This window comes from Neoarius graeffei, chromosome 1 (assembly GCF_027579695.1).
Source record: "Neoarius graeffei isolate fNeoGra1 chromosome 1, fNeoGra1.pri, whole genome shotgun sequence".
Classification (NCBI taxonomy): Eukaryota; Metazoa; Chordata; class Actinopteri; order Siluriformes; family Ariidae; genus Neoarius; species Neoarius graeffei.
Window position 1 is genome coordinate 67,264,649 of NC_083569.1, and position 17,848 is coordinate 67,282,496.

The 17,848-nt window shown below is 41.1% G+C and overlaps 1 protein-coding gene across 5 annotated transcripts in view; it reads left to right on the forward strand.

The window, feature by feature from the left end:
- The window catches only part of pcdh7b (protocadherin 7b), a 246,058-nt gene that overhangs the window by 28,313 nt on the left and 199,897 nt on the right, over positions 1-17,848 (forward strand). The window contains exon 2 of one of the 5 annotated variants that reach the window (XM_060916722.1): positions 1,347-5,426. The exons of the other annotated variants lie outside the window; for them this stretch is intronic. Within the exon in view, the coding sequence (XP_060772705.1) occupies positions 1,347-1,451 (105 nt within the window). The 3' untranslated portion in view covers positions 1,452-5,426. Of the gene's footprint in view, positions 1-1,346; positions 5,427-17,848 lie in introns of those variants that run through there. 5 annotated transcript variants of the gene reach the window in all.

The following is a 17,848-nucleotide window of genomic DNA, read 5'->3' on the forward strand; positions in this document are numbered from 1 at the left end:
AGTCATTAAAACATCATAACAGTTTACATAAGGTTATATATAAAGTTTTTCCTATACCTCTAACTGATTTAGGTTAATAATACATAATAGTGAACCTGCCAATAAACTATTACCATAACATCACCATAAAAATGACAATAATTCTTTTCATCTTTAAAAAAGACATACTGGATATTAAGCTTTAAGTGCTAGCATGTCAGCAGAGGATTCTTACAAATCCCAGAAATATCTAAAGGACCCTAGTGAACAAAGTCAATGAAGCTTCAGACAGTGGCACATCCTCTTAATTTCTGTGTATGTTCTTAGAGGTGAGATGACAAACCACAACTTTTGTGTATGCTGTGGCATCACAGTCAGGCTAACTATTGTTTGCTAATTCTTCATTAAGCAGGTGCCTGAAATGTGCAACAGCTGTCTCATCTTTATTCCATTAAATCCTTTCTAAATTGGCGCTTTTCATTTTCCCTGGCCTCTCTGTGCCTTTCCCATTGCGGCGTTTGAATTGAGGACATGACATTACCATCAATGACCTTGTGATTTATTTTTAAAACAAATGACATTATCAGAACTAACATGATTCAGGTTGAATGGAGGAGCTTCTGCATTCAGACTTTTGTTGTCTTACACAGGGGCGTTGGGTGGGCATTAACAGCAGTCCTATTTCTGTGGTAATGACTAATCCCACCTCATTTCTTATTATAAAATGGTTTGACCATTTTATGCATGTTTTATTATTTTGGCAGCAATAAAAGTCAGTTGTAAACACATTCTGTAGGTTCAGCTGGCTGACAAGTGCTGAGTTATGTATAAGTTCACAGCCTTGTTGACTTCCTTCTTAATATTTTGCAAAAATTGTAGATGATCATGTGCTCGTTCTGTTTCTGAAAGCTATTTAATGCAGGCCATCTGCTGCATAGATAATCAGAAGTTTGATTTCCAGAGCTCTTCACACACTGCTAAAGAGTCGCGAGGTGAAAAGAGATGACACAAGATTTTTAGCACATCAAACTATGAAATTATGTGCTTCGTTAATGTCTAGTCATATTAAAGACAGACTGGACAGAATGTGTCAGAGGCCTTTCCAGTATTTCTTCTAGTCTGTTTTCCTTTTTGAGCCGTCCTCAGGACTGATTGTTAGACATGCTGGTGATTTGTGTTCTCTGCTTTGGAGATCACTCGTTTCAGTGGATTCAATTAGCCGTGAAAAAGAGGTGTGGTGACATTACAACACTGTCCCATAACTCAACAACCGGTTTGCAGTCCTGGACAGCATTGTAGATCCCTGAAAGGACTGCTAACACTGCCAGCTAACATTTTCTTTCTTTTTTTTTTCCTTTTGATCGCAGATATCAGACAGAGCGAGGATGTTTGAAGACCTAAACGTTTCTAATGCTTTCTGGACATCCTTCAGAGATTTGGATGAGGATAAAAAGCAGCTAAGCAGCTTGTAATTCACATTTCCTACAGAACAGCAAGCAGAAATCTGTGTTTGAAATATAGATTAGACAGAGAAGAAGAAGCAAGCCTCCAGGTTTGAGTATAGCCCCTGCAGGCTAATTTGATGAAATTCCAGTCACAATTTATGCACAAAACATCAGGGTTTAAATAAACCTGGGCATGAGCTATGGCCTAAAGTTATAAAGCAACACGCATTTTGACCCCAGATATGATTACAATATGTTCTTGTTCTTATCAGGTCATATCATATAAAGTAAAATCTTAGGCATAAACTGAATGAAATGGATGTCATGCATATCTAAGCTTAGAATTATTTGAAAGATTATTTTAAATGCATGACTGGCATCAGCAATGCCTCAGTATTACCATATGGTGTTTTCAAGTGCTTTCACTAATTCTCGGAAGCATTCAAAACCTTTAGCATATAGGCTCCTTTTTTCATGCACTAGCTTTTCTGTGAGGATATCATAATTATTCAACAAAATATGATGTCAAAGTGACATTTTCTCGAATTAACATATAAATAGCCATGATTCAGAGTATGTGTATATGATCTTTTTTAAAGAGGATAAGTTGTATGTGATGCTTGTAGGGAAAAAAAATGTCATGTAATTTGTACAGAAACACTTTTATGTTCTGTATTTTTTAAAAAAATAAATAAATAATCATCTAAACTGTTACTGATGCAATTGTAGTGCATTATAGAGCAGGAAATCACAAAATGGCTGCTCAAAAGCTAAAAATGACTAGGAAATGGAGACATAGCAACTTGTTTCTATCTAGCAAAAACTAGAAAAGTAGCAAAACCTTTTGACTGACAATATGGCTGGATATTTAATAAGTGTTTATAATACCTCACATTATCAGCCATAACATTTGTTACTATCCAAATTTACTAGTTAATGAGCTGGTTGTTAGTTAGTAGTCCAAGCTGCCATGATCATCTATCATTGTTGTGCTCTTCAGAGTAAAATACAGTATAACAAGCTATATTTACATTTTCTCTGAGGCAGAGTGATATGTTAGAGACCAGACAGATAGTAAACTGAGTTATCATTTACTTCACACCATAAGTTTCGTTTCTGAAGGATCCCTAGCATTTGTATCAGCTATCTTTGACTAGAATGCTAACATCTCCCTGAGAACCTGAAGTGGCCCTAGTGATATCATTTGATATTTCATTTAACTCAGTTTTCCTGTTTATTCTGATGCATTTAGCTCAAACAGCAATAAATTAAGTTGAATAACATAACTCAGATGTTTTGTGTGTAATGGCAAATAAATAGTACCAGTGTGAAAAACAGATTTGGTCCTGTTTATGAGAGTAGTGCCTCATTTAGCAGCAATAATACTAGATTATGAGCCACATTTAAGGAATAATATATGTGTGCAGGCTGGATCAAATAGAAACCTGTTGTGTAGCAGGTTGAAAGTGGAGTTTTCAGTGATTGCATTCACAACCATGTACACACACACACACACACACACACACACACACACACACACACACACACACAATAATGAAAAGTTGAGATGTTTCTTCTCTGTAGAAGTCTGTCAGTAGAGCCACTCAGCCCTCACACACCCTAATATGTTTTTTCTTTAACTGCACATTATTAAAAACCTTCAATTCACATGCTGCCTCATCTCTTTCTCTCACTTTCCCTTCTTCTCTTGTCCACAAGCTTCTTCAAACCCCTCTGTTCCTTTCTGAGCCACTCTGACAGTTGCAGTACTAGAGAGGGTTTGATTACGAGCTGCAGCCTGGGCCGGAGGGAGGCAGGGGCGTCTGAGGAGAGCGCTATTGAAAATGAACACTGCAGGCTGGGATAGCGCTGCTGCAGAAGTTTCTCTACTGTCATGGACTGAAATGCCGGAGGTCCTGAAGATGATGCGTTTTATTTTTTATCAAATGAAAGTGAACAAAAAAGAGAGGGATAAAGAGAACAGGGCAAATCATAGTGGAGGAAGAAAGAGAGCATGAGAGTGGGAGTATAATTGTGTTCAATTATTTTCAAGGTTAAACAAGCACAGTTTTAAATCATCATATTAGTGTTTGAGATTGACAATATTAACATAGAGAGAGATAGAGAAAATTGATCAATTACAATGTCTTGCAAAAGTATTCATCCCCCTTGGTGTTTGTCCTGTTTTGTCGCATTACAAGCTGGAATTAAAATGCATTTTTTGGGGGGTTAGCTATTAGGCAGCCTTCGGTCTCGAGAGACCATGGATAACACCATGGAAGGTCAGTTTCTGGTTTGCAAGCAGCGTCTGGAGTGGCTGAGGAGCCCTATTCTGGCGTGGCAGTCCTTGCCGCACTTGTTGCAGATAAAATCTGTAGGTTGCTGCTGGCTTTGTTGTCTCTGTTTCCTTGTCACTCTTTTCTCCTCCAATTGGTGAGCGTGTCTTTCATCACCACTCTTCACTGCTTTCGTGACAGCACTCCGCCAATGGCTTCAGTCATCTGTGAGGGACTCCCAGCTTTGGATGTTGATACCAGCAAGCTTCAGGTCGTGCTTACACACATCCTTGTACCTGAGCTGTGGTCTGCCAGCAGGGTGGGATCCCTCAGCTAAAGCACCGTAGAGAAGGTCTTTTGGGATGCGGCCATCCTCCATTCGATGGACATGGCCAAGCCATCGAAGACGCCTCTGGCTCAGCATGAGGTGCATACTAAGGAGACCTGCTCTGTCCAGGACCTCAGTGTTGGGAACTCAGTCCTGCCAGGAGATGTCAAGGATTCGCCTAAGACATTGAAGGTGGAAGCTCTCGAGCCAGTTCTCCTGCCTGGCATATGTTGTCCATGATTCACTACCGTAGAGCAGGGTGCTCAGGACACATATGTAGGGACGGCCACCATGCCCGTAACCATGGTAACCCTTTCACAACCAGTTTGAACACACCAATCTCTGTACTCGACGCCATGTTCTATCTCCGCCCCTTCCTCTGACTCCCTGTAACGGTATGGGACAGAGACGATACTGGATACCAGGTACAGTGACGTCATGACCGCTTTAAAGTCGTGGCGGGACCAAAATTCTTTCTCTCTGGCCGTGGATCCGCTCTCTGGTGGATTCCACACGTGAAAGAGAGAAGCCGATGCATTGGCGCTACAGAAGGACAGAGAACAAAGAACAAGCTATTGATACCAGACTTTAGCCAAAGTTCAATGTATTTGACCTTCACAGAGTTGTAATAATAACTGAACTGGTTAGTTACTGCAGCCCACGCAGTATTCCAAAGAGAAAAGGTGACCGGATCCCTTTTCCCTTTTTCAACATTGACGAATTATAAACAAGATTCCTTCCAGGTCATCGGACGACCGAGGATCTCCAGCTGATGAGCTGAAGGAACAAAACCGTCTTCTTCCCAGATCTGCGTCCCGCACTATCCTGGAGAAGGCACACTTCAATCGCTAATGAGTAAGGCTGGCACCTGGGCAAAGTTTGTTAGTTTTACTTGTAGCTAGTTAACATGAACAGTGTTGTTTATTTGAATTCATTTATGATTTAAATGTATGCATTTTGATTCACATGAAAGTCGGTCTTAGACCGTGTGTTGTTGATTTACTTTGTTTACTATCTGTTTAGCTAGATTGTGCATCCTCTCTCTCTCTCTCTCTCTCTCTCTCTCTCTCTCTCTCTTGCTTTTTAACCGAGGCTAGTTCAAACTCCATATTCCCTTGTCTTAATTTCCGTGCACTCTCCTTGTAGGTGCGGCCTGGCACGGCTCATGCATTCCATTCACATTACACACACACACACACACACACACACACACACACACACATAACCACGTGATTTTCCTTATCACATTTTAACATCCACTTGCCCTATTACTTCTGATTACCATTAGTGCGCCTCAATTATCATACACACTACTGATTCTTTTGCATATATTTTGTATATATTGTATCATCATCATTTATATTGAATTATTCCTTGGCTGCTATTGTTGCTATATCTGATCAGTATTAGTTTGCTAATTCCTGTCGGCTATTTCAATAAATGGTATCTTTGGAATAAACTGTGTCCTGTTTATTGTTACAATATTCACTGAAGTGCCAAACTCTATCAAGAAAAGAACTCTAATTGCCTTCACCCATTCTGATTAATTAATTTATGAGACTGATTCCTTTTTATGAGACTGATTTGATTTACTGATTAATGAATTTATGAGACTGATACCTTTTTACATGACACTGATTTGATGAGACTGAGTTGGTAAGCCCATTGCACCTACACATGCCTGGTACACTTTGAGCTTGGTGTTCTCTGTGAGGCGCTTGGTGTTCCACACCCGCTTGCTCAGCTTGGACAACACAGCAGCAGCCTTGGTGATATGTTTGACGATTTCCGCATCCGGAGAGAGGTTGCTGGAGATGGTCGAGCCCAGGTAAGTGAAAATGTCAGTGGTGTCAAGCTCCCCATCACCGATGTTAATGACTGGAGGGTCGTTGGTGTCTTGACCCATCACCTTTGTCTTCTTGATGTTGATGGTCAGCCCAAACTCATGACAGGCCTTCGCAAAGCGATCAATCAGTCTCTGAAGCTGTTCCTGTGTCTGGGAGGTCAGCACTACATCATCAGCAAAAAGAAGTTCCTTGATCAGGACGTGTCGGACTTTGGTCTTGGCTTTCAGGCGGGCTAGGTTGAACAGCTTTCCGTCACTTCTTGTGTGTAGATGGACTCTGTCCTCTGAGTCACTGAATGCATATACCAGCCGCAGGGAGAAGAAGATGCCGAACAGAGTTGGAGCAAGGATGCAGCCCTGCTTCACTCTGCTGCAGATCTCAAAAGGCTCAGAGGTTGATCCGTTGAAGGAGACTGTGCCTTTCATGCCTTCATGGAACGATGTTATGATGCTGAGCAGTTTTGGGGGCAGCCAATCTTGCCTAGCAGCTGGAAGAGACCTTGTCTGCTCACCAGGTCAAAGGCCTTGGTGAGGTCTATGAAGGCCAAGTACAAGGGCATGCACTTCTCCTGTAGCTGGCGGACAGCAAAGATCATGTCCATGGTTTATCTCTCTGCCCTGAATCCACTCTGGGATTCAGGATAAATGCGTTCAACCAGGGTTTGCAGTCGGGCCAGTACCACTCAGGCAAAAACTTTTCCCACGATGATCAACAGCGAGATGCCACGGTAATTGTTGCAGTCGCTACAATCGCCTTTGTTTTTGTACAGGGTGACAATCTTGGCATCGTGCATGTCTTGGGGTACCTTGCCCTCCCTCCAACACTGACACAGGAGCTTGTGGAGTGGATTCAGCAGCACTGGCTTCCCGCTCTTGATGACTTCAGGGGGAATGGTGTTCTCACCTGGTGCTTTGCCGCTGCTGAGAGTATCGATGGCCTAGCTCAGTTCTTCAACTGTGGGTTCTGCATCCAGCTCCTCTAAGACTGGCATGTCTTCTATGGCATCCAGGGCTTTCTGGGAGACAGAGTTTTCTCTGGAGTAGAGCTCCAGGTAGTGTTCAACCCATCTCCCCGTCTGCTTTTCCTGGTCCTTGATGACTTCCCCAGTCTTGGTCTTCAGTAGGGCGGTCTTCTTTATGGGTACGCCCGTGGCTTGTTTGATTCCCTCATACATGCCTCGGACATTGCCAGTGTCCGAGGCAATCTGGATGGAGGAACAGAGGTGCTGCCAGTATTCGTTGGCACACCAGTGTGCTGTCTGCTGGGCCTTATTGTGGGTGAATCTTAGTGCCTGCAGGTTTTTCTGGCTGGGGTTGCGTTTGTAATTGATCAAAGCTGTCCACTTGGACTCGATTACAGGCTCCATCTCTGCAATGTTTGTCTTGAACCAGTCAGTGTTCTTCTGATCCTTCTTGCCGTATGTTGTTATGGTGGCACTGTAGATGGTACTGCGAAGGGAAGCCCAGGTTTCTTCTGCACTGCCAGCTGATGTCTTGGGGAGAGTCTGACACAGCAGTTCCACAAACTCTTGGTTCTTCTTGGCATACGCCATCTTGCTGGTGTTAATTCTTGGCTGACCTTTTTTTTGGAGTGGTAAAGCTTCTTGGGCCTGAGCTTCACTCTTGAGATGATGAGAGAGTGGTTGGTATTGCAGTCAGTGCTGTGACAGGCTCTGGTGTTGGCAATGCTCTTCAGAGCCTGACAATGACCAGGTCCAGCTGGTGCCAATGTTTTGACCGAGGGTGTCTCCAGGACACCTTATGGCATGTCTTGTTGTGGAAGAAGGTGTTTGTAACACAGAGATTGTGGAAGCAGCACAGCTCCAGGAGCCTCTGCCTGTTTTCATTCATCTTCCTGATGCCATGGTGTCTGAGTATAGCTGGCCAAAACTCATGGTTGGTACCAACCCTAGCGTTGAGGTCACCTAGAAGGATCATGTGCTCTTGCATGGGGATACTGCTGATCCTGGCATCAAGTGACTTGTAGAACTGGTCCTTGACCTCCACCACTGCCTGTAGAGTGGGGTCATAGGCACAGATGATGGTGACTGGGCCTTGCGTGGTGGACAGGCATAGGCTGAGTAATCGCTCTGTGTCATCTGTTGGAGGCTTGATCATGGGAAGCAGTGAATTTCTGATGGCAAAACCTGTCCTGTGCTCTCTGGCTTCCTCTGTGCTCTTGCCTTGCCAGAAGAAGGTGTATTACTCCTCTTTCAGCATGCCACTGTCTGGGAGTCTGGTCTCCTGCAGGGCTGCTATGTCTACATTCAGTCTGAGCAGCTCCATGTTGATCACTGCAGTCTTTCTGGTGTCGTTCACTACCTCGAGATTGTCCATCAGTCCTGGATGCATGGTCCTGATGTTCCAGCTTGCTATACGAAGAGCTGGAGGCTTCATTTTCTTTATATGACCAAACCTGGTGCAGGTTTGACAATCCACTTGTCAAGTACTGAGACTCTAAGCTCCAGGCACCCACTGAAGCAGGCAGACTGTGGCGGGTCAGCACCTTACTGGTCGAGGGCTGCTCAACTTGAGGCGGGCGATAGCTGACCAGTGGGACGCGATGGCCCCTCCCACCGATGAAGACAGCCCCTGGTGTCCAACTCTATGCCAGTCAAGCTAGGACTTATAACCAGTAAATGCTGTCTTCCTTGTTGTATTCTCACCACAAGGCAAGACTGGAGTGACCTCTCCAGGGCGCATGCCAGGGCGAAGTGTATGGAGGCCTTGTGCTGCCCATACAACAGGGCCCCCTTCTCGACTTCATTGACCGAGTCCAGAGGAGTGCAGGGCACTATGTTTGGGGATGACTTGGTTTCAGAAGCTGCCGGAAGGGTGACCGAGTCAGTGACCAACCGCCTGCAGGGCTTCACTCCGGGTTTTTCTGTAGGGGTTAGCTCCCTTAGCCTCATGCTCTCCTGAGACTAACCCACAAGGCAGTGGGGCTATTTGCCCATAGCTGGCTCCAACAGTGTGTTTTTTTTTTTCTTTTCAGGGTATGCTCCCCTAGATCCGCCATGTTCTGCGTTGAAACAGGGGCACCTCTGGTAGGATGTGGCTTGAAGCCACACACGGACAGTCTTCACCATGGAGAGGCTTGTGGCCGCTTGACAGTGCCATGTATCCAGGATCCCCCTGGACTCACTTCACATGGTGCTGGATATGGGGAGACCAGTGTAGGATGCCACAAGGGCCTCTACAAAGGTGCTACTCCTCCAGTGATCCTTGCTCCACTGGGGGGGTTAGCACCATTTGATTTACACAACATGCCTACAACTTTAAAGGTGAAAATTGTTGTTTTACTGTGACACAAACAATAATTAAGATGAAAAAAAAACAGAAATCTGGAGTGTGCATAGGTCTTAACCCCCAAAGTCAATACTTTGCAGAGCCACCTTTTGCTTCAATTACAGCTGCAAGTCTCTTGGGGTATGTCTATATTAGCTTAGCACATCTAGCCACTAGGATTTTTGCCCATTCTTCAAGGCAAAACTGCTCCAACTCCTTCAAGTTAGATGGGCTGTGTTGGTATACAGCAATCATCAAGTTATGCCACAAATTCTCAATTGGATTGAGGTCTGGGCTTTGATTAGGCCATTCCAAGACATTTAAATGTTTCCCTTTAAACCACTCCAGTGTAGCTTTAGCAGTATATTTACAGTCATTGTCCTACTGGAACATGAACCTTCATCCCAGTCTCAAACCTCTGGCTGACTCAAACAAGTTTTCTTCCAGAATTTCCCTGTATTTAGTGCCATCCATCTTTCCTTTAGTCCTGACCAGCATTCCTGTCCCTGCTGATGAAAAACATCCCCACAGCATGATGCTGCCACCACCATGCTTCACTGTAGGAATGGTGTTCTCAAGGTGTTGGGATTGCGCCACATGTGACATTTCCCATGATGGCCAAAAAGATAAATTTTAGTCTCATTTGACCAGAGAATCTTCTTCCATGTGTTTGGGGAGTCTGCCACATGCTGTTGGACAAACTCCAAACATGTTTTCTTAAGCAATTACTTTTTTTCTGCCCACTCTTCCATAAAGCCCCACTCTGTGGAGTGTATGGCTTAAAGGATATGGGACATGAAACATAAATGCACGCTATATCAGTTTCTTTCCATTAAAAATATGAATTAATTGCATCAACAAATACAAAATCATCTATTAAATTCAGCAAAATCGTTATATTCATGATGATTATATGGCATTTCTGCTCGACTTCCGATATGCATTTTTTGCAACCGGAAGAGCCACTGTCACGTGATCATACGTAACAAAAACTTTTGGGCACAGCACAAGCGGGTAGATGAATGGAGAAGTTGATGACAAGAAAATTGTTTTTATAGTCTTTAAAGTACATTGGACATCATACATTGGACATCATGGTGTATTGTGCTGCTTATGGTTGCAATAATTCCAATGGGAAATGCCCTGGAGTAAGTTTTTTTGCATTCCCCAAGGACCCGAAGCTGAGGAAAGTGTGGGCTCACCTGCGCATGTGCAGTAGGCTTCGCGCATGCGCAGTAGGCTTGGTAGGACAAATCCAAGCGGTAGGATAACTTTACAGAACACCTGTTGAAAAAACTTTGCACCTACTGTTTCCCACAAACTGTGTTCAGACCATTTCACTGAGGATTCTTTCAACATTAATACTCAGGTACTGAGCGATATTAATTCATGAAACATGAAACAGGAAGTATAAGGATGAGAAAAAAAAAACAGTTTAAATCGGGAAGCTGCGCACATTTGCGCCAGGCTGCACAAATGTGCGCAGCTTCCCGATTTAAACTGTTTTTTTCTCATCCTTATACTTCATGTTTCATGAATTAATATCACTTTTTTTTTTTTAAATCGGATCTGCGCAATTCAGCCGTGAAAAAGGCGGCATCCGCCGAAAGGCGCGCTGTTTGCATCCCTGCACGGAGGCCAGGGGACAGGGCAGGAATATTTTTGTTGATATGAGTGATCCGGTGCGATTTCGCGACCCCCCTGTTGAAGACCTCTGCGCTAAGCGACTGAAAGCCGAGGTAAGGATTAGTATTATAATTTTGGGTGTATAAAATATTGATTATCATAATTCTGACTCGTTTCGCCATTTTGAATGTTTTCATCTCGGACTCTGGAAGCATTGTATCTCAATCAATCTCGAAAAATATCAGCAAAAAAAAACTAGCTTGCAACGGACTTTAGCTAGATCTATGATGAACTTTCAATGTATGATACAAAAATAATACTTCTTTCAACAGATCATTAGCCTTTGAGCAGAATTGTTTTTAACTTACCAGGAAGTGTTATCCAGCCGACCACTTTCAGTTTCATGAGGGCTGAATGAACTCTCACTCTCAGAATCATCTGACCCATCAGAGTAAAGACAAGATCCATGTTCATGTGAATTTCCAGCTATCGGTTTGAATTGATAGGGTCTAACTTCACATCTCTGTGAAACATCGGGAATATCACTGTCGATGGTGTCCATTTCGATAACCTGTTTACATTAGATTCCCAAGCGCTGGCTCCTTGGAAAGTTTTTGTGACGTCACGGGTCATGTGACCACCTAGCTCATTAACGAATCCTTGTTTTACGCTGATGTATAAAAAACTTGAATAATGTGATGATTTTCACATTTTTGACGCCCTGCAGTGATTTAGATGGCATTTCTTATGTCCTTTATACATAATTATGCCCAGGTAAAAATTCATGTCCCATATCCTTTAAAGTGGTCCGATGGACAGATACTTCCATCTCTGCTGTGGATCTTTGCAGCTCCTTCAGTGTTATCTTTGGTGTCTTTGTTGCATTTCTGATTAATGCCCTCCTTGCCCGGTCTGTGAGTTTTGGTCAGCAGCCTTCTTTTGTCAGGTTTGTAGTGGTGCCATGTTCTTTCCATTTTGCTATCATGGATTTAATGGTGCTCTCTGGGATATTCAAAGTTTGGGATATTCAAAATTTGGGATATTTTTTATAACCCAACCCTGATCTATACTTCTTCACAACTGTGTCTCTGATATGTCTGGAGTGCTCCTTGGTTCTCATGTTGCTTGCTTAATAGTGTTGCAGAGTCAGGGTCCTTCCAGAACAGGTTGATTTATACAGACATCATGTGACACTTTGATTGCACACAGGTGGATCTTAATCAATTAATTATGTGACTTACTGTATGAAGTGAATTGGTTGGACCAGATCTTATTTAGGGTTTCATACGAAAGGGGGTGAATACGTATGCACACTCCAGATTTCTGTTTTTTTCATCTTAATTATTGTTTGCATCACCAAAAAATAATTAAGTAATAATCACCTTTAAAGTTATTGACATGTTGTGTAAATCAAATGGTGCTAATTCCCCAAAAATCCATTTTAATTCCAGCTTGTAATGAGACAAAACAGTACAAACACCAAGGGGGATGAATACTTTTGCAAGACACTGTAAATGGTGCTTTTGTATAATCTGGTAGATATAACACAAATGTCAGTGATGGTGATATGTGTGAGCATGTTAAAAAAAAGTATTGTTACGTGTATTAATATTATATAATTAGTATTAAACCACAGCACTGTTGAATTCTCAAATCCACTTTGTCAAAAAGTGGTGGTCAAAGACATTGCATTATCATGCTGGAAGTAGCCATTGGAAGATGGGTAAATTGTATGTTTTTTTCCAGTCTTCAGTTGTCCAGGTTTGGTGAGACTGAACCCACTGCAGCCCCAGCTTTCTGTTCTTGGTTGACAGAAGTGGAGCTTGACATGGTTGTCTGCCACTCAACTGATTTTGTTTTCTTTATTGCACAATTCTGAGTAAATTCTAAAGACAGCTGTGTGTGGAAAATTCCAGGAGATCATAGAAATACTCAAGCAGCACCAAAAATCATGCCATAATCAAAATCACTTAGGTCACAATTTTCCCCCATTCTGATGGTTCATGTGAATATTATCTGAAGATTCTGGTCCATCTGTGCATGATTTTATTCATTGCACTGCTGCCACGTGATTGGCTGATTGGATAATTGCATGAATGTGTAGGTATGCAGGCATTGGTATGAAGTGCTCAGTATACAACAACAGGAGCTAACTTGTCTCACAGATATTCCACAGCATTAACTGTAATTATAAATGGAACAAATATATTACATGTCCATTTAATAAATTAACTATTGTAATCTTTGGCAAATTGGTGTAGTATAAGAGGAACAATTCACTTTGGTTAGGAAAATGATCAACTTCATGTGAGTTACTGGTTATAGTAACTCACATCGACGCTCATCCCACCAACCCATCACTGACTATTTTTCTATAACACTTTTTTTTTTTGTCCTTACATGCATTATATAGACAGAGGTGGGTGAAGTAAGCAAAAACTGTACTCAAGTAATAGGACTGTTATTCAATAATAATAATAATAATAATAATAATGTCTCGAAAAGAAGTAAAAGTATTCATCAAAATAATAACTTGAGTATGAGTTAAAAAAATATCATAAAATGACGACTCAAATAGTGAGTAACTTCATATGGTGATTTATTACATCTGTAATCAGTGGTCGAGTTGTAAAACCGAACCAGGGGGGATGGTGAAATTTTTAGTCGCGTGTTGACCCATCGGTCGGTCCGTCGGTGGGAAACTGGTTTGCTTTTAGGAGGGTTTGCACACAACGTAGGTCTGTGGACCTTGTTCATTTACCAGCCATACAGTATTTTGTGCTGATAAAGTGTGTAGTACACACTGTGTACCCTTTTTATTGTTGTAATAAACATAATACACTGGTATTTTACTGTAAAACATGCACAGTGTGGATGTCATGTGTCATATTTAGTCAGTCTCCTGGCTGACATACCTACCACATTCTCCATATTAGGGTGAAATGCAGATGACAAATTTGAAGTGTAACTTCATAGTCATGGTAGGCTCCTTTTAAATCGTTTGGTAAATAATTTATTAAAACCTCAGCAGGCAATGTAAATGAACAACTGAATCTTTTCATATCAAGTCAATAGAATTTTTATTCAAAACTGAACATTGGGAACATTGAGTTAAATACAGAGGTAGGTAGGTAACCAATAAGCTAAAACAAGCAACAGTAAATTGTAAATCAGCCTTACATGTTGTGACCGGCTCTCTAATGAGGCAATGAAGCCTTCAAAACTGCTAGTGTCGTTTATTTTAGCCTTCCTGTCTTGAATAACACTTTTTTGTTGCCTGAAGAATAACAAACGAATGTCCAGGCTGATTAAATTAATGGCCTTATACAAGAAATCAAAGCTAACATGAACCTGAGTAAGCTATCGATAGCTGGCTAGACTCCAAACCAACATTCATTATGATAGCTGTGTTGTTATCCGCCGCCCACAAATTAGGCTACATATGGGTAGCTTTACAGCATGATAGTGGGCTCACAGAAAGTGTGACTGATATTCGTAACTCTTGACTTACCTCCTGAAATGTTTTTTCTTGCGATATTAGGGTGACCAGATTTCTCGAGTCTAAAACCGGGACACTTTGCACGTGACTGTGATACTCGTGCACGCACACGCGTTTTGATGTAAACATGCGCCGGCTCAAACCATGGCTCAGACAGGTGCTTTTATCATTCTGTAGAAGCTCACTTTTATCAACATTTCAGAGAATAATCAAGTATTTTCTTGTTATCTACATGTACTTCTATCACAGTTCAGTTAAAGTAAGAAAATCAGACAACAGATGTGGTGATAGGGAATAGGCCAATAGCCTAAATTTTAACTGATTTATTTCACCTTTGTGAAAACGCCAAGAAAATGCATTGCTTGCATATTAACATCAACATTTTATGCGACGAACTTTTTTTTTAAACAATAGGCTATATGCATTGTAACAGGAATGAGCGCATGAGCCTAATCGTTGTCACCTCTGAACCTTTACCCAAAATGCCTCTGTTTAATCTTAACCAGTGTCGGCTATTAACTATTTTGAAAACGTGAACCCTGAGTTGACAGCAGCATCAAACAAGTCAAGACAATCTGTGATACAGATTAAAGACAGATGAAACAGATGAAGGATAACAAAAAATGTTTCAGAAACACAGCCGCCCAACCCAAAAGAAGATGCCATTTTATTGCATATATTTACATGATGAGTGAATTTGCTCCAGTAGCGCTTTATTACGTGGAATGGCATTTCTAATTCCAATGTTAAATAGAAGTAATGTCCACATGTATTGATAAAATTGCTCAAGGGAAGGGAGGGGGGATGCCCGTTTTAGAGGGGGGATGATTTTGACCATTTTTTATTCCAGGGGGGATGGCATCCCCCCCATCCCCCCTCAACTCGAGTACAGTCTGTAATGTATGAACTTCAAATGTGCCAGAATATCAGTTATGCCCAAAATAATAATAATAAAATAAAGTGTTTGTCTAATAAACACAACACAAAATCTACTCATTCAAATAGTATTTAGATAGATAGATAGATAGATAGATAGATAGATAGATAGATAGATAGATAGATAGATAGATAGATAGATGTCATTTTGTTACATGTTAGTTTCATAAATCTTCCAGGATAAAGAGGAGAGAGACGAGATGGAGGCAGGGAGAGCTGAGCAACACAGAGCCATGTGTGTGCGTGTGTGTGTGTTTGTGTGCATACATGTGTACAAACTAAAACGCTGAAAAGAAAAAGTGAATGAAAATAAAACGTACAATTTTTAAACCAATACCAAAGTCACAGCATTGTTTAATCTCTTTAAACCTAACACTGTCCTGGTCTTTATTGATCTTCGTCTATTTGTGTGTTCAAACTCCATGTATCCAGCAGTCGAGATCATATTTAAAAAAATTTTAAATTGTAAATGTAATTGAGTAAGAGCGAAAAGTATTATGCATTAAGACTACTCTTATAAGTATAATTTATTGGAAAAAGTTAGTGAAGTACATGCAAAGGAGTAAAAGTAACATGTTACGACTTGCCTCTGTATACAGAAGATACACTTGTCTACAAAACAACATTAATATGCTTAGTATTCTCTGCTTGCTTGCTAGGTGATGTGACTTATGTTAGCAGCGGCCCATGAATAGATCTGCACAAGATGTTCAGCATAAAACATATTTGTAGTGCATTGTCTTGTAAAATATTGTCAAAAATAACAGCTGCTCTGGCATGCAAAGGCTGTCTGTGTGTGTGTGTGTGTGTGTGTGTGTGTGTGTGTGTGTGTGTGTGTGTGTGTGTGTGTGTGTAGGTGAATACACTAAAGGGAATGACAGATATGAAAAGCAGAAATACAGGGGCTGCTGGAGGCCTCCTCAGGGCCTGCACCTCTCCCCAGCTGGTGTGAAGTATGAGGAGAGATACTGCAAAAGAGCTGAGAGCCTGTAATACTGCCACTGTCACCTCCACTGTCTTTCTCTTCTTTTTTATCACATCCCGCTATTGTCGCTGTGCTCTAGATTTTCTCCCTCCCTTTAGCTTTCTCACTGCCTGTTGTCTCTTTCTCACTGAAGCTGTATGGCATATGAGGTGTGTTGTGGGATGAATTGTTTTTGTGTCCCCACCTATCCACTTTTCTGAAAGTATGAAGCACATGTTTGTGAGTGCTTTTGTGTGTGTGTATATCCTCCATTTATTATTTCAGACCTTATGTTAAAGAAAGACTCTGGTGTTTCTGAGGCTAGTCCCTGCCTTCTAAATCTATAGCAAATATGTGATTACCAGTGGAAATAAATGTTGATACATTTCCCTATACTGAGAAAAGTGAAGAAATCCTGCATGCTTAAAATTACTCTTGTAATTGGAGATGGGGTGGCACGGTGGTGTAGTGGTTAGCATTGTCGCCTCACAGCAAGGAGGTTCTGAGTTCGAGCCCAGCAGCTGATAGGTGGCCTTTCTGTGTGGAGTTTGCATGTTCTCCTTGTGTCTATGTGGGTTTCCTCTGGGTGCTCTGGTTTCCTGGCTACTCTAAATTGCCCATAGGTGTGAATGGTTGAGATGAGAAAACCTCTGTTTTCACCCCAATCCAGTAGAAGGCAACAAGAAACTACTACTGCAAATTTCCCTAGAAACTTTGCCACACAGCAAATTCCTCAGTGTTGAATTAACACCCAGAGTGTTTATATTGGTCCAACTGGACGAATATAAACACTCTGGGTGTTAATTCAACACTGGGGAATTTGCTGTGCAGAAGTCAGAGCGGCTATGTCACTGCAGTGACATGCGAAATAGTGTGTGTGAATTAGAGATGTATAAATTTGATAAAGTGAAAACTCATTGCTACTAAAACAATAAAACATCTTAGGATGAACATGAAATTATTTATTTATGGAAGGAATAAAAACAGGCTATTATATGAAAGTAATCAGTGATCAGGTGGTCCCTCTGTTACTATCTAATAGCAGCATGTCCCACAGCCATAGCAACATACCACAGCAATTAGCCAATGATTAAAATTTTTTGTTTATTTTTTAAAAATGACGTCATATCTTTTAACTGTTTCGAGTTACATTTTCAGACTCGAGGATTAGTAGGGTTTTTAAAAATTTATTTGTTTTGATATTACTTTTTAAAATTTTTTTGAATAAGTAGTTTTAGCCAAATTTCCCTGTTGCACAGATGTAAATTAAAAATAAAATAAATACACTGGTGTAACATAATAAAAGGTAATTTTTATACTTTTCTTGAACTATTTTTGCAACCATGTGCAAGCAAGTTGAAAATAGTGCACTTTTGACATATTTATGAATTGTTCTTTTCAAAACTCTATTCATGAATAAATTTGACTGGTGAATTCACGAAAGAACTCGAGAAAAAAAAGATTATATTTCACATAAACATTTATTGACAGTTGCAGCAAGAACCTTTGGACTTCCAGTTTTAAGTAAAATAAGTCTACTTTTTATTTCTCAGTTGAGAATTCCTATAATAACACAAATATTAAGTATTAATTTATTTTGGTGGTTGGAGTCTAAAACATTTTTTTAAAGGTTTAGTGTGTGTGTGTGCGTGTGTGTGTTG